Source organism: Schistocerca cancellata, chromosome 1 (genome assembly GCF_023864275.1).
Source record: "Schistocerca cancellata isolate TAMUIC-IGC-003103 chromosome 1, iqSchCanc2.1, whole genome shotgun sequence".
Lineage (NCBI taxonomy): Eukaryota > Metazoa > Arthropoda > Insecta > Orthoptera > Acrididae > Schistocerca > Schistocerca cancellata.
In genome coordinates, this window is record NC_064626.1 from 777,491,365 (window position 1) to 777,516,226 (window position 24,862).

Here is a 24,862-nt window from a genome sequence, read left to right on the forward strand (position 1 = left end):
GGAAAACTGCTGGTGAATCCTGTGGATGCCTTGAGCAGATGGAGGGAATATTTTGAAGAGTTGCTCAATGTTGGTGAAAATGCGATCAGTAATGTTTCAGATTTCGAGGTAGAATGGGATAGGAATGATGATGGAAATAGGATCACATTTGAGAAAGTGGAAAAAATGGTCAATAGATTGCAGTGCAATAAAGCGGCTGGGGTGGATGAAATTAAGTCGGAACTCATCAAATACAGTGGAATGTCAGGTCTTAAATGGCTAACAGGATAATTGAAATGGCCTGGGAGTCGGGACAGGTTCCATCAGACTGGACAAAAGCAGTAATCACACCAATCTTTAAACATAGAAACAGAAAAGATTGTAACAACTACAGAGGTATCTCTTTAATCAGCGTTGTGGGTAAAATCTTCGCAGGTATTGTTGGAAGGAAAGTGCGAGTATTAGTTGAGGACCAATTGGATGAAAATCAGTGTGGGTTTAGGCCTCTTAGAGGTTGTCAGGACCAGATCTTTAGCTTACAGCAAATAATGGAGAAGTGTTATGAGTGGAACAGGGAATTGTATCTATGCTTTATAGATCTAGAAAAGGCATATGACCGGGTTCCTAGGAGGAAGTTATTGTCTGTTCTACAAGATTATGGAATAGGAGGCAAACTTTTGCAAGCAATTAAAGGTCTTTACATGGATAGTCAGGCAGCAGTTAGAGTTGACGGTAAATTGAGTTCATGGTTCAGAGTAGTTTCAGGGGTAAGACAAGGCTGCAACCTGTCTCCACTGTTGTTCATATTATTTATGGATCATATGTTGAAAACAATAGACTGGCTGGGTGAGATTAAGATATGTGAACACAAAATAAGCAGTCTTGCATATGCGGATGACTTAGTTGTGATGGCAGATTCGATTGAAAGTTTGCAAAGTAATATTTCAGAGCTAGATCAGAAATGTAAGGACTATGGTATGAAGATTAGCATCTCCAAAACGAAAGTAATGTCAGTGGGAAAGAAATATAAACGGATTGAGTGCCAAATAGGAGGAACAAAGTTAGAACAGGTGGACGGTTTCAAGTACTTAGGATGCATATTCTCACAGGATGGCAACATAGTGAAAGAACTGGAAGCGAGGTGTAGCAAAGCTAATGGAGTGAGCGCTCAGCTACGATCTACTCTCTTCTGCAAGAAGGAAGTCAGTACCAAGACTAAGTTATCTGTGCACCGTTCAATCTTTCGACCAACTTTGTTGTATGGGAGCGAAAGCTGGGTGGATTCAGGTTACCTTATCAACAAGGTTGAGGTTACGGGTATGAAAGTAGCTAGGATGATTGCAGGTACTAGTAGATGGTAACAATGGCAGGAGGGTGTCCACAATGAGGAAATCAAAGAAAAACTGGGAATGAACTCTATAGATGTAGCAGTCAGGGCGAACAGGCTTAGATGGTGGGGTCATGTTACACGCATGGGAGAAGCAAGGTTACCCAAGAGACTCATGGATTCAGCAGTAGAGGGTAGGAGGAGTCGGGGCAGACCGAGGAGAAGGTACCTAGATTCGGTTAAGAACGATTTTGAAGTAATAGGTATAACATCAGAAGAGGCACCAATGTTAGCACTGAATAGGGGATCATGGAGGAACTGTATAAGGGGGGCTATGCTCCAGACTGAACGCTGAAAGGCACAATCAGTCTTAAATGATGATGATGATGATGATGATGATGAATCCTTCCAGTTTTTGGAAGTTACTCACTGCTGTCTTAACACGTATCATCCCATATCTTCTTTTAGTTGAGTTTTTCCATACGTTTGCTTCCTCATCGGTTGCACAGAGGGCGTCCATTTCTTAGACAGACTGGCACGCGATACACGACTACACGAAACCACCTGACGTCTAAATGCAACGGTTTCCACGTCATCCGAGAAGAGTAAGACGCGAATGTACTGAATTCCGTTGCTCGTTTCCTAATAGGGCGAGTCGGAAAGTGATTGCACACCGGTGTGTCGGGAATGCCGACGGCAGCGTCTCCGTCGAAAAAAAGTAGGGAGGAGTTCGCTGGAAGCGACTGCAGCGAGACGATCGAGCCCGCCGGGGAGGGGGCACTGGATGAAGCAAGCGCGGTGTGGAAGGAGAAGCACGCGGGATCTGCGGCGGAAGCGGCGCAGGTATTAAGGGGCGGCGGCTGCCGGCGGCGCTCTGTGTCCGCCATGCCGCCGTCCCGCCTGCCCCTAGCACTGCTGCCGCTGCTGGCGCTGCTGGTGCTGGCGCCCCTGGCCGCCGGCGCCTACGAGAAGCCGGGCGCGTGCTCGCCCGCGCTGCCGCAGCTGGTGTGCGAGCGCACCTGCGCCTACGACGGCCACTGCCCCGGCCAGCTCAAGTGCTGCGCCACCACGTGCGGCGGCGCCGTCTGCTCGCAGCCCGTCACGCGCTCCAGGGCGCCACTCATCAGTAAGTGCCCGCGCTCGCCCCTCGTCGCTCTTTCAGCAGTGGAATAACGCCAATCGTAGATGTAACGCTTCGACTGGCTTGACGATTATTTATTGGCATCGCTTATAGAACAAAAACATTCACATTCGTAAAATGAAGAACAAACCGCCTTCGGTCACAAGTTGCTTTTATTTACTGCACTATGCATTTCGAACTCTGGAGGCTCATCTTCAGGTGCTTTTCAGTGATTTACATCAGGTTTTTTAGTTGCTTGCATGTTGATATTACATTTTTGTGCTACAACATGGTATATTGTAGATATAAGTTTAACAGCGTTAAAAATATGAAACTAACTATTATTAACGCTGTTAAACTTATATCTACAATATACCATGTTGTAACACAAAAATGTAATATCAGACTAACTATTAATAATATGAAACTAACCATTATTAACGCTGTTACACTTATATCTACAATATACAATGTTGTAACACAAAAATGTAATATCAACAGGCAAACAACTAAAAAACCTGATGTAAATCACTGAAAAGCACATGAAGATGAGCCTCCACGGCTCCAAATGAATAGTGCAGTAAATAAACGCAACTTGTGACTGAAGGCGGTTTGTTCTTCATTTTACGAAAGTAAAACAGTCGCGGACGAAACACTGAAAAACAATGGATAAAATTAAGTAATATTCACATAACTGGTTTTGCCAACTAGTTGCCACCTTCAGACGAGTTAAATCCACTAAAAGGTTTTATACAGTTGCTCAAAAACAAATATAGTTACTACGGTCGCAGGTTCGAAACCTGCCTCGGGCATGGATGTGTGTCATGTCCTTAGGTTAGTTAGGTTTAAGTAGTTCTAAGTTCTAGGGCACTGATGACCTCAGAAGTTAAGTCCCATAGTGCTCAGAGCCATTTGAACCATTTGAAATAGCTGCAAAACTGTCAAATTATCATCGCAACAAATTACAAATTAATTACCATTTTAATTATTCACCAAATATTGAACGACAGTCAAAATGTAGTTGCCTGCGGTGTTATATGCGTGTCAGTCCTTCTGGACAACACATACGTAAGTAGCAATCCATGCACAATTTTCTACTATAACATAAATATGTATAATAAAAATAGTCACCCACATTGTACCACAGGTCACTCGATAATGGCAATTCAGTCGAGACGAATCTGTAGTGAAAGAAAAAGAAATAAAAACTAATATCTCACAGCAGCGAGTTTTGGACACTTCGTATAAATACGTCAATTGCTGACATATCCTACGCTGCAGGTCCTATGAAAGATAAGCTGCCCATCATATTGTCACATGACATGTTCGAAGTGCTTAATCATATTCGTTCACAGTTATCTGTATGAAGCTGATCAGTAAATTAAGCACATCTGAAGGTGGCAACTACCTGTCGAAACTGGTAATGTGAATATTTTTATTATTAAAGCGATCTCGACTAAATAAGTTACTACAGAAACATATACGAAGGTCGCATACTTCCAATTGGCAATATATCAGTTTTTGAAAACTGGATTAACTTCTTTAGTGCTATACTGCGTACTTTCAACCTCTGTCACATGAAACCTTGTTGTTCTCCACAGGCCAAACACGGCATTGTTTGCATCTTTCTGTGCGGTGTCTCTCACTTCTTCATCTAACGACTTCTAGACAGCAGCACCGCCATGTAAATATAGCTCCATAGCCTTGAAAGGGATCGTTCTGTGACATTTATATCCGAGTCGTCTTCAGTAACTGACAAGATTGTCTTACAATTGATGCGTTCAGTATGATTTAGACTTCAATGGTCTTTATCAAATATTTTACTAGACCTGAAAATGTGAAGATCGGATTTTGTGGTTTTCCAACGTATCCGGTTACCAATAACCTCAATAACGAAGAGTGTGGAGACATCCTGTGAAATCTCTCCGACAAATACCCAATTTTGAGGAAGTGTTGCCCCACAGCTCTTATAAATTTAAAAAAAATGTCATACTACCACCTTGAGCTGCTGGTAACATACTTCATTTATACAACGGTTTCAGTCGTCTGCTATCATCAGGTTCATAAAACTAGTCATAGCATCAGTTAGCTGAATATAAAGTCGTTATCGTCAGGAGATAGAACTATTAATAATACACTGTTATCATATAGTAATATAAATTATGTCGTTAATTTATAAAAACTGTGTTAGTGAGTGTATGCATTCATTTTAAAACTGTAGTCAGCTTTAACGCTGCGAAGAGATTCACACCACCCAGAGGCGACTGAGCAACTCATCCCTGTTTGGTTCTACCAGTACACAGTGGTCAGCTGTTCAGTCAGCTCTGTGTGGTGTGAATCTCTTCACAGCGTTAAAGCCGATTATATTTAAAATGAATGAATACACTCACTAACACAGTTTTTATAAATTAACGACATAATTTATATTACGATATGATAACAGTGTATTGCTCGGGGGTTTTATCACCTAGCGAGAACGATTTTATACGTCCCCTAGCATGATGCTGTGAATACTGTTATGAACCTGACAATGGTCAGACGTTTGAAACTGGTTGTATAAATAAAGTATTTTACCAGCAACTCAAATCGGTAATTCGATATTTTTCAAATACCCGATCCTTACAGTAATATGTTATTCAAAGTCTGTTGTTGCATTGTGTCAGAAGAGTCGTCTGTGATCCTGATGCACCCAGGCCTCCCTTTAATTTCCACTGATGTAGAGTCTCACGGAGCGTTCTGTGGATTCCTGATCATACGTATGACCAACTAGAAAACAATGTCCTTAGTAAGCTGATGTAAATATTCTACTATTTGAGTACCCTAACAATTTTTAGTTTTCCTGTACCTCTTATTTCGAGTTCACTATTACTGGGTGCTAGCGGATGTCGAAGTAACTTCTCCCACCTTTTTTTAAGGTCGGTGAGACTAGCATAAAGTTCTCCGTTTCTTACTTATATATCCTCTTAATTTTAAAATATCTTCTTTAGCATTGTATTTCAGAACCTTACACTTTTTATCGCAGTTCATGTTTTTCTTCCCCACAGTCGTATGCTCCAAAAGTACTTAAAAAAAGTGTTCAAATGTGTGTGAAATCTTATGGGACTTAACTGCTAAGGTTATCAGTCCCTAAGCTTACACACTACTTAACCTAAATCATCCTAAGGACAAACACACACATCCATCTCCGAGGGAGGACTCGAACCTCCGCCGGGACCAGCCGAAAAGAACTGAAAAAACCTAATTATTTCGGTGTGTTAGGTAAAGATTAAAATTTATCGTCCTATCAGTGAAAGAATTTGTTGATACTGCGCGATTTTTTCGTTGCGGACCCCTTTTTAATTAATTGCAAATTGTTAGTGAGTATTTTACAATTAGTGAGTTCGCGATTCTGAAACTTACATCTTCTTTAGGGATGTAACTCGAAACATGAGCTGCTAAACCTTTCACGACGTAAAACGACTGCTGTTGATGATAATTACCTGACACTGTCAATACCATTGAAGGCGACGTCAGACTCTAAACGCGGCCGTTGTTCATATCACAGAAGTTTATTCGCCCAGTTCACACAAAAATACAGAGATTACTAGTTTCATCGAAATTAAACCGTCATGTTCAGGTCATTTGTATAGGTAAAGTTTCTGCAGGGCCAATCCATTTCGTCTACTGTTCACATTAACTGGACACCACTTATAGAGATGACATTCCATAGCACTGTCTCTCATCATAGAATAAAAGAACAGCTGTGCGAACATCGCATAATAATTACAAATATAAAATACAGAAGACGTGTATAACATACTTTCATGTTGTGCCCTTGTTGAGATCTGATAGAAAACTAGTAATCTTTGTGTATTTTTGTGTGATCCGGGCTAATAAACATCTGTAACAAGAAGAACAACCGTGTTTTGAATTCTATTTACCCCCGTTTTGTTTCTGTACCCAAACAGCTCTTTTTATTGTTTTCTATTTTAAGTGCCATCGATTTCGAATCGTTCAAATGGCTCTGAGCACAATGGGACTTAACATCTGAGGTCATCAGTCCCCTAGAACTTAGAACTACTTAAACCTAACTAACCTAAGGACATCACACACATCCATGCCCGAGGCAGGATTCGAACCTACGACCGTAGCAGTCGCGCTGTTCCGGACTTAAGCGTCTAGAACCGCTCGGCCATCACCGATTTCGAATGCAAATCGCTCCGTCTTCAGGTACATAATATGTTATCATGTACAGTGCATCTGCAAGTACATAATGTGAACACGAGGCAGATCATAAATGAGCTGCCTAATGTTCACGTGATACACTTGGGAGTGTACTGCACATCGATTCCCGCACTATTTACCTGAAGAGGAACCCATGTGATTTATTTATTTATTGTTGTCTGTACTATAACACATTCAATATACTGAAAGTTCTCTGTTGTCGTTTATGCCGTCTTCAGTCCAAAGGCTGGTCTTACACAGTTCTTCACGCTTGTCCATTCTGTGGAAGTCTTCATCTCTGCATCACTGTTGCAACTTACATGCATTTGAACCTTCTAACTGCATTCAAGCCTTGGTCTCTCTCTACGATTTTAACCCCTTCCAACCCCCTCCCTCCCCCCCCCCCCCACGCACTTGCCTCCATTACCCAGTTACCGATCTTTTATGCTTCAGAATGTGTTATATCAAATGATCGATTCTTTTAATTAAGTGGTGCCACAAATCTATTTTCCCCCGTTAGATTCAGAATCAATTCATTAGTTAGTCGATCTACGGATCTAATCTTCAACATTCTTCTGTAGCACCACATTTCGAAAGCTTACAGTCTCTTACTGTATCAACTGTTTATCGTTCACGTTTCACCTTCAGACAAGGCCACACTCCAGACCAATAGCTTCACAAAAGGCTTGCTAACACTTAAATTTGTAATCGATGCTAAAAAATTGCTGTTTTTCATAAAACCTTACTTTTCTGTTGCCCTTCTGCATTTTATACCCTCTCTACTTTGGTCATCGTCAGAAGTATTTTGCTGCCCAAACAGCAAAACTCCTTGACTGATTTTCGTGTGTCTTTTCTTAATCTAATTCTTTTAATATCGCCTGGTTTTATTCGAATACATTCCATTACTCTTGTCTTACTTTTCTTGAGGTTCGTCTCATAGCTCTTTTCAAGACACGATCCATTCAGCTAAACTGATCTTCCGAGTCATTGGCCGTCCTTGTCATTGGCAAATCCCAAAGGGTTTTCTCTTCTGTCTTAATTTTAATCCCATTTCCAAATTTGTCTTTCGTTTCCTTTTCAGTTTGCTCGGTTACGATCTAATAATCCAATAATCGAGACTTTGATTTTTCCATATAACTTAACAACAACTATATACAGAATCACAGTTACAAAGAAAAACTCGAAAATAAGCAATGAACAAATAAAAATTTATGTATTTAAGTTAGCATGTTAGTTTCTGTTGCTGCTCTTCACGTTGCGGCTAACTCGGTATGTCTTTGGGCTTTGCCTGTACCGATTGCAAGCCTTCTGATTTCGAAATCGATTGCAATTATAGGGGGAAGCAATAAAAACAGCTGTTTGGAAATAGTAAGAACAAGAAAATAAACCGTATTTATTTTACGCCGTGAAGAGCTTAAAATGTCTGTAGAATATCAATGCATAGTTTCATTGGATTACAAATGTTTTATAAGCAAAAATTCCTTTAGATTTGTAAATAAGTGAAACGAAGAGGATGTGATGTCTAATAAATGCCTTAGTTTTCACATCTTCAACACACAGGTGTTGTTTTCTTTTGTAATCTCAAATATTCGTTCATCATGTTGATCCTGAAGAAATGCTTAGTTGCTTTAATAAGTTTTCTCCTTTTATCAGTAAGAAGAATTAATATTGCATCCCTGCAAACATCGGTCACTCCCTTCTAAGTAGATGAAATCGACCTCACATCTTTCAGTGTTACGCCACCGATTCCACTCGTAGCTTTGGTTGCTATTGACATAATGGTGTGTTGAGGTGGGCGCATATCTCACGTGCAGCATCAAATCGACAGAAAAAATTAGCTTATCACATGTAATGTATGTTGCCTACATTTCATGGTCCTCACTCAGACCGCATTCCTAATTATTCTCGAATTATTTGTGTCTGGCATTGTCAAAGCTTCACCCTCCGCTGCTGATGGTGGATTGGAGCCGAGCTCGCGGCCGCAGATTATATGTACCTGGCACGCCAACGTCGAAGGGCTTTTCATCAGTCATTTCCAGTGCTGTTCTCCCTTTGCTGCCTGAATCGGTCGTTCTCCGCAGCGCGGGAATCCAGGATCCGTTCACCTTGAGGCTTTCTTCTTTCTTGTTGAAGATATTATTATGTTTGTGCGTTTCTATATCTTTTCTGAACAAGCGGCTGCGATAGCTCTTCCCTACAGCAAGAACTTCAGTGTTGGCGAATTTACTATGCGGTCCGTCTCACACAGCGCGTGCTCTGCCACGGCCGATTTCTCCACCTGCCCCAACCTGCACTGCCGGTTATGTTTTGTGATCCTGGTGTTGACTAATCGTCCAGTCATTCCAACATACATTTTTCCGCAAGTACATGGTATGCTGTATATTCCCGACATTGCAAGTATTTTACAGTTAGTGAGTTCGCGATTCTGAAACTTACATCTTCTTTAGGGATGTAACTCGAAACATGAGCTGCTAAACCTTTCACGACGGAAAACGACTGCTGTTGATGATAATTACCTGACACTGTCAATACCATTGAAGGCGACGTCAGACTCTAAACGCGGCCGTTGTTCATATCACAGAAGTTTATTCGCCCAGTTCACACAAAAATACAGAGATTACTAGTTTTATCGAAATTAAACCGTCATGTTCGGCTCATTTGTATAGGAAAAGTTTCTGCAGGGCCAATCCATTTCGTCTACTGTTCACATTAACTGGACACCATTGCCTTTCTGCTTCGATTGGTCGTTCCTGTCATATCCCTGAATATTGACCATTCCTCCTGAGACAGCCTGTAGATTCTCTGCGTGTACGCTACCAGAACTGGCGTTAAGTCATCCGACAACAGGATTAGCAGCTATAAAGGGCCGCCAGCTGACGTCAGCGCCTCCCGGCCAGACAGCCAGCGTGTGGGCTGCCCCCGCCGTCTGCTGTATGCCGGCGTGTGTCACGGCTGCCTTCTGGGAAGGATGCGGCTGCCTACTCACTGTTTGCCGTCTTGCTCTTGTGCCGGCCGACACACTCACGGATACACTGCGTGGGTTATTCAGCTAGAAGGATACATCATAAGTCTACTTTGGACAGCAGTGGAAATACACAGACGGGAAGAAATCGCAACACCAAAAAATAATTAACACAGAGTAATGAAATTTCTGGAATACATTAGTGTAGGTAACCCATTTCAGTGATTAACACTGCAAAATCACAGTTTAACGTAAGATCGAGATATTTCATTGCAAATACACTCCTGGAAATTGAAATAAGAACACCGTGAATTCATTGTCCCAGGAAGGGGAAACTTTATTGACACATTCCTGGGGTCAGATACATCACATGATCACACTGACAGAACCACAGGCACATAGACACAGGCAACAGAGCATGCACAATGTCGGCACTAGTACAGTGTATATCCACCTTTCGCAGCAATGCAGGCTGCTATTCTCCCATGGAGACGATCGTAGAGATGCTGGATGTAGTCCTGTGGAACGGCTTGCCATGCCATTTCCACCTGGCGCCTCAGTTGGACCAGCGTTCGTGCTGGACGTGCAGACCGCGTGAGACGACGCTTCATCCAGTCCCAAACATGCTCAATGGGGGACAGATCCGGAGATATTGCTGGCCAGGGTAGTTGACTTACACCTTCTAGAGCACGTTGGGTGGCACGGGATACATGCGGACGTGCATTGTCCTGTTGGAACAGCAAGTACCCTTTCCGGTCTAGGAATGGTAGAACGATGGGTTCGATGACGGTTTGGATGTACCGTGCACTATTCAGTGTCCCCTGGTGTACGGCCAGTGTAGGAGATCGCTCCCCACACCATGATGCCGGGTGTTGGCCCTGTGTGCCTCGGTCGTATGCAGTCCCGATTGTGGCGCTCACCTGCACGGCGCCAAACACGCATACGACCATCATTGGCACCAAGGCAGAAGCGACTCTCATCGCTGAAGACGACACGTCTCCATTCGTCCCTCCATTCACGCCTGTCGCGACACCACTGGAGGCGGGCTGCACGATGTTGGGGCGTGAGCGGAAGACGGCCTAACGGTGTGCGGGACCGTAGCCCAGCTTCATGGAGACGGTTGCGAATGGTCCTCGCCGATACCCCAGGAGCAACAGTGTCCCTAATTTGCTGGGAAGTGGCGGTGCGGTCCCCTACGGCACTGCGTAGGATCCTACGGTCTTGGCGTGCATCCGTGCGTCGCTGCGGTCCGGTCCCAGATCGACGGCCACGTGCACCTTCCGCCGACCACTGGCGACAACATCGATGTACTGTGGAGACCTCACGCCCCACGTGTTGAGCAATTCGGCGGTACGTCCACCCGGCCTCCCGCATGCCCACTATACGCCCTCACTCAAAGTCCGTCAACTGCACATACGGTTCACGTCCACGCTGTCGCGGCATGCTACCAGTGTTAAAGACTGCGATGGAGCTCCGTATGCCACGGCAAACTGGCTGACACTGACGGCGGCGGTGCACAAATGCTGCGCAGCTAGCGCCATTCGACGGCCAACACCGCGGTTCCTGATGTGTCCGCTGTGCCGTGTGTGTGATCATTGCTTGTACAGCCCTCTCGCAGTGTCCGGAGCAAGTATGGTGGGTCTGACACACCGGTGTCAATGTGTTCTTTTTTCCATTTCCAGGAGTGTATGAAATGCTGGTAGATTAATAACCGGTGTAATGTTGAATACAAGCATGCAGACGTGTATGCATCGTGTTATACATGTGCTGGATATCAGTTTCTGAGGGATAGAATTCCATGCATCTTGCACTCTTTTGCTCAGTACAGGACGATCAGTGCTATTTGTGGATGACGCTGGAGTTCTCAACCGCTGATGTACTATACTGTGCTCGATTGGAGACACATCTGATGATCGCGCGGAATAAGGCAGCATGTCGACACTCTTTAGACCACGCTGGGGCTACGACAGCCGTATTTCGGCGAGATTTATATATTCGGAAAACACCCCCTGGAATGCAGTTCATTAGTGGTAGCACAACAGGTCGAGTCACCAGAGTGACGTGCAAATTTGTAGTCAGGGTGCTTGAGACAACCTCGTGAGTACTCCTGACGTCATACGAAATCGCACCCAGACCATGCCTCCAGGTGTAGGTCGAGTGTGCCTAGAACGCAGACAGGTTGGTTGCAGGCCATCAACTAGTCTTCCTCTGACCAGCACACGGCCGTCACTGACACAGAGGAAGAACCAGTTTTCATCAGAATACCCAATAAACCTCCATCCTGTCCTGCAGTGATCTCTCGCTTGGCATTACTCAAGTCTCATATGGCGGCTGCTTGCTGCTGCTCAAACTGCTGCTGCGGATGCAGTGCGATGCGCCAGAGTCAGAAGCCAAACACCGTGGTCTTCCGTTTTGGGAGTGCCAAGTGGCCGTCCGGAGCCCAGTCTCCTTGTGACCGTACATTCTCATGATCACCGCTGCCAGCATTCATGTACAGTGGCTACATTTCTATCAAGTCTTTCTACAATATCGCAGAGGGAACATTTAGTTTCTCGTAGCCCTATTATTAGACCTCTTTCAAACTCGGGAATTTTTGTCTAACATCAACTCACCACGTCTAATCTCAAAGCTGACTAACGCTCACAAACGTTGCAGTACGTATTTCAAGCAAACTTGATTTGCATCCTCATGGTGGTGATGCTATCGCGACTCTTATGCGACTGGTGGGAAATCTGAATAGATATCACTTTCCAGATGTAGAAACACGACTACCAATTTTCGTTTAGGTCGCACAACTCCTTCACTAGAGTATTACGTCAGAGTCTGCAGATGAATCTCCTTTGAGGATAACATGCTACGTCCTCGCCGTCAGGAAACCCACAATTCAGTCGAGAAGCTGCTTAGATGTCCCGTAGGTAAATCTTTTCTTTTGACGGCGTTCTTTGACTCGATCTGAAGGCATCAGAAAGTTTACAAACACTGAATGAGTGTGGCTCCCTCTATCCTGTCATTAAGTGTATTATGCGTGGAGAGCGCGTGGTCCGTTTTGCATGATCGATCTCTTCGAATCTCCTTTCCAGCTGTCATGGAAAAGGGTATTTTGTTGTAGGTATTAATAGTATTCGATCTCCACATGTGTGCTACAATTCTGTTACAAACAGATGTGAGTAAAATAAATGACGGATGAGTTGTATTTCCTTTTCTGTTGATAAGAGTGTCTAAACCGTTGCCAATCTGTGTGAATATTTCTCTGTGGTAAAGCTTAATCAACAGTGGAGCTAATTCACTAGCAGTTCACTAGAACTCAAAGGGACCTCATCGGGCGCTGAGGTCTTACCGAACTTTAGCGATGTTAGCTATTTTCAAACACCACTCGTACTAATCACTATCTCATTTTAGCACCTCTATAGCTATTTAGTGATGGACTATTTGTAGATTTATGCTTTATTTTGACTCACGGCTTGTCGTTGGATATTAGGTCCTACACAAGGCAATAGTGTAGTGGGCAATGCAGGAGAATGTACACTGACGGAAAAAATTGCAGCACCAAGAAGAAGTTTTGCGACGTAAACGAAAGTTAGTAGGCGTGTTTCTACATCTGAAAGATCATGTCTATTCAAATTTCACGCCTGTCGAATAAGAGTGGCGCTAGTAACGCTGATATGAGGATGAAAATCAAGTTTAGCTTTAAATAAGCGGTGTACACGGCCGTGAGCAATGATCACCTTTGTGATTGGACCTGGTGAGTTGATGTTAGTCAAAAATGCCTTTAAGGCGACATAGACTCCATTATCAACACCTAACTGACTGAACACAATCGGGTATTCACATCTGCACGCATATCACGTCATGAAACGGTCTGTACACTACTTTAGAGCTTCGTGTCTCCAGATTCTAGTTGCACCGATCCTACAGTACAACACAGTTTACTTTGATATCTGTGACGATCCTCAGATTAGCATTTTCCATTTAAGATCTCAGTCATTCGGTTATCCAGTACACACATACGGGGAGTATATTGTTTAAGGACACAGATTTTTTTTTCTTAATGCTTATCAGTTTCAACATTTTTACCAACCGGTGCGAAGTGTTATTTAAGTTTTCCTCTACTATACAGTATATTACTTACTTAAATGTTTCGTCTTATCTTTAAATTTGTTGCTTCAGGCTTCTATTTTATTTGCTCCGGATAATTTGTTGTACAGTTTCATTACCTGGTAAATAATATTGTTTTTAGTTTTTTTGTTTAATTAAGTTAAGCCTAGCTCTTGTTTCATGATATTGACATAGTCTCTAAAATTAGCCTACGGCATCCATCACAAGGTTTACGTAACGACCATAAAGGAAAGTAAAGTGCATACGGAAGCATACAGATGTTCACGTGTCCGGTGTTGCACGGGAGGCAAAACCACGATGGCAGGCTCCGATCGCCGCATACGTTGCTGTTTTCGAAATTCGTCAGGTGGCGTGTCGGTTTCAGCCCAACTTTCAGGAGATATGAACGGCTTTGGCAAGGTGTCCTAAAACCGTCGCGCCATTTAGAACTTCAGTCTGGTGTCAGCTCATACAGATGTGCACAATCTCAAACTGAAACAATACAAAATAACGGGAGCGCATGTACTGACCAAGTAAAGCACTGTTGCTCAACATCAGTACTGCAACGGTCTATTGCAGTCTCTACGTGAACACACACACACACGCACACCTGCTGTGTCAATTAGAATAATTAATGACTCAAGAACAGTTTTTAAAAGTTGTTTACAAGAGATGACCCAGGACTACTTAATATAATCTAATCCATGATAAATTCATATCATTACCTGAAAACAGCTTTCCACATAAGTTAATCATAAAGAACTTTAAACAGTTATGTAAAAGAAATGGAACACAAGGGAAAGGGAAATGTATCTGTCGGCAAGAACAAGTAAAGATCCTCCGATAGCTGCTCACTACAAAAAATACACTGTATCACTAAGAGAAGTTATTATAATCAAGAAACATGTAAATTACGTCAGAAGTCAGTAATTCCGACAACAGAATGCGGCTGTAGTGAGTGTAGTGAAACGAGAGATAGGACAACAGGCCAAAGAACAGGATAACATCACTATTAAAGTAAGTGGAAGACCTACAAATAGTCAGGCAAAGATAGCACATATGTTTAATAATCATTTCTTAAAGGTAGTAGAAAATATAGGGAGAAACAGTTCAAGAGAAAAATCACAGGACTGTCTTGAAAAAGTAAGTCTCATAAAATTCAGTCTTGTGAATGATCAACTTATCCTACTAAAATTAAGGGAACTATATACACATATATATTCATCTGGATTTTACGGTGTTTCCAACAGAGTTCTAAAGATCTGTTTCCCTATAATAACCCCTGTATTATTGCATACTAACTCGAGCCATTTTTTCAGAAAAGAAAATTGATTGGAGAAATGTCAATAACTACCAATTTGTTTCGCTACTGACATCATTTTTCAAAATTTTTGGCAAGGTGATGTATTGTAGAAAAGTATTCCAGTAAGTAAAATGTAAAATCCTCAGTAAATCACATTCTGGATTCCAAAAGAATTGCTGTACTGAGAATCCCGTTGGAACGTTCACTCACCAAATTTTATAAGCATTAAATAGCAAAATACCAGCGGCTGATATTTTCTGCGAATTACGTGAAGCAGCTGACTGCGTGAATCACAAAATTGTCCTAGATAAATCGAGGTTTATGGGATTGATGGTATGGCCAACGAATTGATAATGTCAAATCTATCCAAACGGGTGCAGAAAGTTGCACTTAGTAATTAACCCAATTTAATTAGAGTCTCCTGACTGGCGATAAATCACGTATGGGGTTCCCAATCTTAGGTCGCTATTGTTCCTCACATATGTAAGCGATCTTCCGTTTAATATACAACAAGCGGAATTAATTCTTTTCGTGGATGACACTAGTATTGTAATCAATCCAATCATAAATATAGCGACAGAAGAAAGATAAATAATGTTCTTAAAAGTATCATTGAATAGTTTTCTGCGAATGCTATGACTCTCAATTTCAAAAACATTTAACATATTCAGTTTTGTAAATCAGGAGGTACTGTACCTATGATAAGTGCAACACATGGTGCGGAAAAAATAAATAAATTAAAAAGTTCAAAATTGTTAGGCGTCCATATAGACGAGAATTTAAGCTGGGAAAGCCACATTTTAGAACTCCTACAACAGCTGGGTTCAGCCACATTAGCACTTACATTCACTGCAAATCTTGGGGTGAGGCAAATGAGGAAGTTGACAAATTTTTCATATTTTGACTCAATAATCTCGTACCGAATAATGTTCTACGTAACTCATCTTTAAGAAAGAAAGTTTTCATTGCTCAAAAACATGCTTAAGAATAGTACGTGATGCTCTCCCATGATCATCTCGTACAGATGTGTTTAAGGAGTCAGGCGTTTTCATGACTGCTTCACAAGATATTTACTCCCTCGTGAAGCTTGTTGTAAATAATCCACTACAATTCAACAGAACAATCATGCGCATGAATACAATATCAGAAGAAAAAATGCCATTAAATACGCCGCATTAAGGTTATTTTTGGCACAAAAAGTGATGTACAATGTTGCAACCAAAAATTTTGATTACTTACCCAGTGATATAAAGAACCTGACGAAGACCAACGTATACTTTGAAAATAAATTGAAGAAGTTTCTCCCTGAAACCTCCTTCTCTTCTGTAAATAACTACGCATCACTGTTGTAGCAGTGAATTCTGTACGAGTTAAAATGGCTCTCTATAGCAAACCCATTTCCTGGACACGCATCTCTCTGCACCTTTCGAGTTCAGATGCCAGTTGATATTGTGCCCTCTGACGTCGACGATACGTATTTGTAGTTCCAGAATGACTCTCTCACAACGAAGTGCGCGTTGTTATGAAACTGCCTGGCAGGTTAAAACTGTGGAGCAGACCAGGACTCGAGGCAGAAACTTTGCGTTTCGCGCGAATTGCTGTATCGACTGAGCTATTTGAGCACGAATGACGATCCATTCGCATAGCTTTACTTCTGCCAAAACCTCTCTCTACAGTTTGCACAGTCGAAGAGTGGCACTGGTAGAAGTAAAGATAGCTCCGGAATCGTACTCAGATAGCTACTGAATTTTTAAGACCACGGCCCCCGAACGACAAGGTTTCGGGTTCGGCTCTCTGTCCAGCATACTGCTTTAATCTGCAAAGAGGTTTCAAACGGGCACCTTTCTTTCACGTTTCAGCTTCGTTTGATACCTCTGCACAGAATTAACTCGGTACAACACTAATGTTTGCCCACACCCCGAGGGACGGCCCTGCTAGGGGTTTGAGTACACCATCTGTCTATAATTCTAATACACAGACAGAAACGGGGTGTTGCACCATGAGGTGCCACGTTAATGGTAATAAATGATTAAGTTTTAATTCTAATCGAAGCTGATGTCCTTCATTAAAGTTAGTGTGAGGTATGACCCTCACAGACACTAGTACAGTCTGGCATTCGTTGAGGCATGGAAGCAAAAACGTGCGAAGATCACACTGAGGAACAGCAGCTGTTGTGGCTGAGCACCTGAAGGATAATTTGGAAAATATTTCGAGTAGATTTCCCCACCATGTTATAGTTCTGGGTGGAGATTTTAATTTGCCGGATATAGACTGGGAGACTCAGACGTTCATAACGGGTGGCAGGGACAAAGAATCCAGTGAAATTTTTTTAAGTGCTTTATCTGAAAACTACCTTGAGCAGTTAAACAGAGAACCGACTCGTGGCGATAACATATTAGACCTTCTGGTGACAAACAGACCCGAACTATTTGAAAAAGTTAACGCAGAACAGGGAATCAGCGATCATAAAGCGGTTACGGCATCGATGATTTCAGCCGTAAATAGGAATATTAAAAAGGGTAGGAAGATTTTTCTGTTTAGAAAAAGTGACAAAAAGCAGATTTCAGAGTACCTGTTGGCTCAACACAAAAGTTTTGTCTCAAGTACTGATAGTGTTGAGGATCAGTGGACGAAGTTCAAAACCATCGTACAATATGCGTTAGATGAGTATGTGCCAAGCAAGATCGAAAGAGATGGAAAAGAGCCACCGTGGTTCAACAACCGAGTTAGAAAACTGCTGCGGAAGCAAAGGGAACTTCACAGCAAACATGAACATAGCCAAAGCCTTGCAGACAAACAAAAATTACGCGAAGCGAAATGTAGTGTGAAGAGAGCTATGCGAGAGGCGTTCAATGAATTCGAAAGTAAAGTTCTATGTACTGACTTGTCAGAAAATCCTAAGAAATTTTGGTCTTATGTCAAAGCGGTAGGTGGATCAAAACAAAATGTCCAGACACTCTGTGACCAAAATGGTACTGAAACAGAGGATGACAGACTAAAGGCCGAAATACTAAATGTCTTTTTCCAAAGTTGTTTCACAGAGGAAGATTGCACTGTAGTTCCTTCTCTAGATTGTCGCACAGATGACAAAATGGTAGATATCGAAATAGACGACAGAGGGATAGAGAAACAATTAAAATCGCTCAAAAGAGGAAAGGCCTCTGGACCTGATGGGATACCAGTTCAATTTTACACAGAGTACGCGAAGGAACTTGCCCCCCTTCTTGCAGCGGTGTACCGTAGGTCTCTAGAAGAGCGTAGCGTTCCAAAGGATTGGAAAAGGGCACAGGTCATCCCCGTTTTCAAGAAGGGACGTCGAACAGATGTGCAGAACTATAGACCTATATCTCTAACGTCGATCAGTTGTAGAATTTTGGAACACGTATTGTGTTCGAGTATAATGACTTTTCTGGAGACTAGAAATCTACTCTGTAGGAATCAGCATGGGTTTCGAAAAAGACGGTCATGTGAAACCCAGCTCGCGCTATTCGTCCACGAGACTCAGAGGGCCATAGACACGGGTTCACAGGTAGATGCCGTGTTTCTTGACTTCCGCAAGGCGTTCGATACAGTTCCCCACAGTCGTTTATTGACCAAAGTAAGAGCATATGGACTATCAGACCAATTGTGTGATTGGATTGAGGAGTTCCTAGATAACAGGACGCAGCATGTTATTCTCAATGGAGAGAAGTCTTCCGAAGTAAGAGTAATTTCAGGTGTGCCGCAGGGGAGTGTCATAGGACCGTTGCTATTCACAATATACATAAATGACCTGGTGGATGACATCGGAAGTTCACTGAGGCTTTTTGCAGATGATGCTGTGGTGTATCGAGAGGTTGTAACAATGGAAAATTGTACTGAAATGCAGGAGGATCTGCAGCGAATTGACGCATGGTGTAGGGAATGGCAACTGAATCTCAATGTAGACAAGTGTAATGTGCTGCGAATACACAGAAAGATAGATCCTTTATCATTTAGCTACAAAATAGCAGGTCAGCAACTGGAAGCAGTTAATACCATAAATTATCTGGGAGTACGCATTAGCAGTGATTTAAAATGGAATAAGCATATAATGTTGATCGTCGGTAAAGCAGATGCCAGACTGAGATTCATTGGAAGAATCCTAAGGAAATGCAATCCGAAAACAAAGGAAGTAGGTTACAGTACGCTTGTTCGCCCACTGCTTGAATACTGCTCAGCAGTGTGGGACCCGTACCAGATAGGGTTGATAGAAGATATAGAGAAGATCCAACGGAGAGCAGCGCGCTTCGTTACAGGATCATTTAGTAATCGCGAAAGCGTTACGGAGATGATAGATAAACTCCAGTGGAAGACTCTGCAGGAGAGACGCTCAGTAGCTCGGTACGGGCTTTTGTCAAAGTTTCGAGAACATACCTTCACCGAAGAGTCAAGCAGTATATTGCTCCCTCCTACGTATATCTCGCGAAGAGACCATGAGGATAAAATCAGAGAGATTAGAGCCCACACAGAGGCATACCGACAATCCTTCTTTCCACGAACAATACGAGACTGGAATAGAAGGGAGAACCGATAGAGGTACTGAAGGTACCCTCCGCCACACACCGTCAGGTGGCTTGCGGAGTATGGATGTAGATGTAGATGTAGCCATGCCTGATACACAGCAGTGCATGAAGATGCTGGCTGGTGGCTGGTTCGAATGCATACGTCTTTCCGATGCATTCCAGACGTGTTCCGTGGCTGACAAATCAGAGGTCGGAGCAGGTCGGTCGAGGATCCACACACTCCTCAAGGTGTCTGTGGTGTGAAATGACAAATCAGTTTTGTTGTCATATCCACACCGTGATTCCAGGAGTTGTATGGCTCTCGAGAATCACTGCTTCCTGTGGCCTTTCTCCATCTATTCTACAGACACGTTAGCCACAGACGGTGAGATCGCAAACAACAGCTACCTAGCGACGCCGAAAACTATATTTTCGATAGTAATATGGGTTCTTATCTAACTTGTTTTTTTCATGACACGGCATCTCACTCCCACCCTTAGGAGTTGTAGAGGTATATTACTTGCACAGTTCCTTTTTTTCCTTTGTTTTTTGCAAATAATACAATTAGTGAGTCACGTACGTAACAAATTTGGCTGAGGTGGCTCCAAATGTTCCCGACTTATATTTCTATGGCGCCAAATACTCGCTCCTTTGCAGATAATAAGTGATAAGTATACCTAGATTGGTTGAAACTGATCAAGTCGTTGAGGAGGAGATGTGGGACATGCATACATAATCGTTATCATCATCACCTTGAACCGTTTCCAGTCTCAGGCTGGGTCTGTTTGGAACATAAGCCTTGCCATCTAGTTCTGCTTTCCAATCATCTTTCTGCTTTCTGTGTTTTCTCTGGTCCAGTCCTCGCCTCTTTTTTCAGCACTCTCCTCCATATCATTCAGCCATCATTCACGTGGTCTCCCTGTTGATGGTTTCCTTCACATCTCCATATCATGTATCTTCTTGGAAATCTAATTGTTTTTCATTCTCTTTAAGTTTCCATACCATCTTAGTCTTGATGTTTCTAACCTTCTCTACAAGGGTTCCTCTTTCACTATTTTCCTTGCCCTTTCACTCGTCATCCTATCTCTCCTTGTTACTTCTACCCTATTTCTGAGGCACTTCATTACACATACGTGCAATCTGGTTAGGGGGCCTACATCTCTTTTCTCCATACTCAAGTTCCAGATGCAAAAATCGCTACTGGGATGTGGTAACTTCCATATATATTACTTCATTGCCTTTTTGTGGGATGCCTTGTCTCAAACCAAGCTGCTAACACTTTGCAGGAATGCTTCTGCTGTGTGCCTAAATCACTGATCTCTTTCTCAATTCCTCTGTTTTCCTCTGTCATATTTCCCAAGTAGTTGACACTTTCCGTCTTCTTCCTTTCAAAAGACCAGCCCCTCGCTCAAGTCGTGGGAGATGAGCAACTCAGAGTCGACTATTGCCTACAGAGACGAAGTAGTGTGGAGACCTCGAGTGCCCTGGGACCAATACATAGGTGTGAAGCCCCTGTAGCAACTCCGAGAAATGGCGGATAACGGGGCTATGGTGAAGTTTTGATAAGACTAGCTAGCCAACAGTTGATCAACAACCAGCTTTCAACAAGGGATCTAGCCTCGTAAAGGACAGGAGATGCAAGCATACATTTCTGTAACATATGTGGATAGATGCACTGAGACAGGGCCCTAGCCTATCCCCAATGTTATTCAATCTGTGCACTGAGTAAGCAGTAAAGGAAACCAAAGAAAAACTTAGAGTAGGAGTTGAAGTTCAGGGGGAAATAATAAAATTTTGAGATATGCTGATGACATCGTAATTCTGTCAGAGACAGCAAAGCATGTGGAAAAGCAGTTGAATGGAATTGACAGTGTCTTGAAAGGAGGATTTAAGATAAACATCAACAAAAGCAAAACAAGGATAATGGAATATAGTCGAATTAAATCAGGCAATACTGAGAAAATCAGATTTGGAAATGAGACACTAAAAGTAGTAGATGACGTTTGTTATTTGGGCAGCAAAATAACTGATTGTGCATTAAACCGGGGACGCATAAACGATGGAGAGGCTTCGTCCAGCCATAGTCCTCAGAGGTTCACAACCCCACAACAGGCCACAGCAGTCCACCCACCCCACCACCGCCCCACACCGAACCTATTGTGTGGTTTGGTCCCCAGTGCCCCCCCCCCCCCCACCTGGAACGTCTCATACCAGACGAGTGTAACCCCAGATGTTTGCGTGGTAGAGTAATTATGGTGTACGCGTACGTGGAGACAGTGTTTGTGCAGCAATCACGACATAATGTAACTGAGGCGGAATAAGGGGAACCAGCCTGCATTGGCTGAGGTAGATGGAAAACCGCTTTAAAAACAATCCACAAACTGGCCGACACACCAGACCTCGACACTGATCTGCCGGGTGGATCCGTACTGTTGACCAGCACGCCTGCCTGCTCGGGAAGCAGTGCATTAAGCTGTACGGCTAGCTGGGTGGGCAAAAATAACTGATGGTGGCCAAAGTAGAGAAGAGATAAAATGTAAACTGGCAATGGCAAGAAAAGCTTTCCTGACGAAGAGAAATTTGTTAACCCTGAATATAGATTTAAGTGTTAGGAAGTTTGAGGTTCAAAAATAACCTAAGGACATCACATACACCCATGCCCGAGGCAGGATTCGAACCTGCGACCGTAGCAACAGCGCGGCTCCAGACTGGAGCGCCTAGAACCGCACGGCCACTGCGGCCGGCTTGAGGTATTTATCTGGAGTTTAGCCATGTATGGAAGTGTAACATGGAAAATAAATAGTCTGGACAGGAATATAATAAAGATTTTTGAAACTGTACAGAAGAATGATTGAGAGTAGATGAGCAGATCACGTAACAAATTAAGAGGTACTGAACAGAACTGAGAGACAAGAAATTTGTGTCACGACTTGACTAACAGAAGGAATCGGTTGGTAGGACACAGTCTGAGATATCAAGGGATCACCAGTTTAGTAGTGGAGGGAAATGTGTGTGTGGTGTGGGGGTCAGAGGTGGGGGGCGGGAGTGAAGGAGGGGTAAAAATCGTAGAGAGAGACCAGAGATACATACAGTAAGTAAATTCAGAAGGATGTAGGTTGCAGTAGTTATTCCGAGATGAAGAGGCCTACAAAAGATACAGTATGAGGGAAAGCTGCATGAAATCAGTGTTCGGGATGAAGACCACAACAACGACAACAACATGCAGATAAACACTAAGAGAAAGAATGACACATCCCGAAGGAATTATCTGAATGGGACGGAATGCGGTAGATGTGATGTACATGAACAGACAAACAAATGATTACAATTTCAAAAAATATGGGTGATTTATTGGATCAGTCTCATTCAGATAATTCCTTCATGGTGTGTCATTTTAATTTTTTTGTATTAGAATGTAGATAAGCTCGCATAAGTACAAAGGTTGCCCAGAATGTGATGCAACGCATTCTTTTCTTGAACAATTCCTTATTGAACGTAATGAGAATTACACACACGAAAGAATGGTGTTTTATCTACACACCCTATCTTTCCAAGTAATCTCCATCCCATTCTATGGCCACCCTCCAGTGCGAAACAAGGGTGTGTATGCCTTGTCGGTACCAATTCTTGTCCTGGTGGCGAAGCCAGTGTTTCGCTGTGTGAATCCCCTCATCATCAACCTCAAAATGTCTTCCACGAATGGCATCCTTTAATGGTCCAAACAAGTAGAAGCGTGAGGGGGCGAGGTCAGTGCTGTAGGGTGGATGGTATTCTCAACCGCTGCAAATCGTGGAGCTCTGCCGAACCGCATTCTGATGACCTCACCCTCCGTTCCCAGCAACTAACTGTACTTCTGTCGCCGGCCGCGGTGGTCTCGCGGTTCTAGGCGCACAGTCCGGAACCGTGCGACTGCTACGGTCGCAGGTTCCAATCCTGCCTTGGGCATGGCTGTGTGTGATGTCCTTAGGTTAGTTAGGTTTAAGTAGTTCTAAGTTCTAGGGGACTGATGACCACAGCAGTTGAGTCCCATAGTGCTCAGAGCCATTTTGTACTTCTGTCGACAGCAGGTGCTACGTAGACTTTGCACAAGCGGTTGTGAGTATTCCCCACAGTTTCTTTCTCTGCAGTGAGAAATTCAATGACGGCACATTGCTTCTAACGTATATCACCTGCAGACGCCATTTTGAAACTGTCCTGGAGCTACGCTGTTGGAAGTAATGGAAACTTACCGTGCTCGCTCAGGAAACATCAAATAATACATACGCAATGTTTTGCGTTCGCAGCATTATTTTCGGTTGAGACAGAAAAATGCGGTGCATTACTTTCTGGGCAACACTCGTATATAATTTTAATCCATATATTGCACAGGCATAGATATTACGCAGTTAGGTAGCGTTACATCAAGATGTTCATGGTGTGACACTCGTCATTTCATTCAGCGTAATTTATTGACGGTACACTGCTGTATACAAGGCGCTTGTATTGTTTGTTGGTGTTTAAATTTGAGTACTTCGACGAGCGCGTCCAGTTTTCCGAGAGCAGCTAGGTGACACGTGCGCTTGTGTTGCAGTGAAGGCGGGCGTGTGCCCCGACCCGCCGCCGCGCAAGCCGTGGGTGTGCTCGAACCGCTGCTCGCTGGACGGCGACTGCCGCGGCCCGCTCAAGTGCTGCCGCTCAGCCTGCGGCGGCCTCGCCTGCCTGCCGCCCGCCTACCCAGAGGAGCCGCTGCTCTACTACTGACTGCCTCACCTCGCCTCACCTCACCTCACACTCAACAACTCAATTCGCGTCCTTGTTTCCCTACATTTTTGGTTTTCTGAGATCATTCCCATTTTGCAAAAGCAAGTTTAGGAAACAGAGTCAAAGTCCACCGTTCTTACCTCCAACGGTGCCGTGAGCCTGCAAATGAAGTAATACAGATCCATTTTGTTTTCTCAATAGCACACATTCAAACAGTTTTGTACAATTATTCCGTTGTCTTTTGTTGAGAACAAGTGAATGTATCGATGTCTGTCTGATTTGAATATAGCTGTGTCTTTTTACGAGACATTTAAGACTGTGTCCTTAGGTAGTGAAACAATTGTAAATACTTCCCCTATCTCTGTCGATTAGAATAGACACATCTCCCTTCATCTAGCTTATTTAATGTCCTCATTTTTATTTCGTGCAACTATGAGAGCACAAATTTTTTTCACTGTATTTCTTTACAAAGAGATTACGCAAAAAATACCACTACAATTTTGTAAATATGTTAGATGTAAGACAAATAACCTTTGTTACTTTCTTATTGCTTCATTACTTGTAAATATGTCGTCGAGTATGTAAAATAAATTGCATCAATTTTTATTCT

The 24,862-nt window shown here is 43.0% G+C and overlaps 1 protein-coding gene across 1 annotated transcript; it reads left to right on the top strand.

The window, feature by feature from the left end:
• The first annotated feature begins 1,993 nt into the window (after positions 1-1,993).
• On the top strand, positions 1,994-24,858 carry LOC126102087 (WAP four-disulfide core domain protein 2-like). Its single transcript, XM_049912322.1, has 2 exons — positions 1,994-2,432; positions 24,083-24,858. Exons 1-2 carry the CDS (start codon positions 1,994-1,996, stop codon positions 24,250-24,252), a joined length of 609 nt encoding a protein of 202 aa, XP_049768279.1. The 3' UTR covers positions 24,253-24,858.
• The last annotated feature ends 4 nt before the right edge of the window (positions 24,859-24,862 follow it).

What these genes read in the sequence shown, in the direction of transcription:
- LOC126102087 (XM_049912322.1), top strand. Translation starts at nt 1,994, where the DNA reads ATGCCGACGGCAGCGTCTCCGTCGAAAAAAAGTAGGGAGGAGTTCGCT. An exon ending in CTCCAGGGCGCCACTCATCA is followed by an intron (nt 2,433 to 24,082) that starts GTAAGTGCCCGC and finishes CTTGTGTTGCAG; the next exon opens with TGAAGGCGGGCGTGTGCCCC.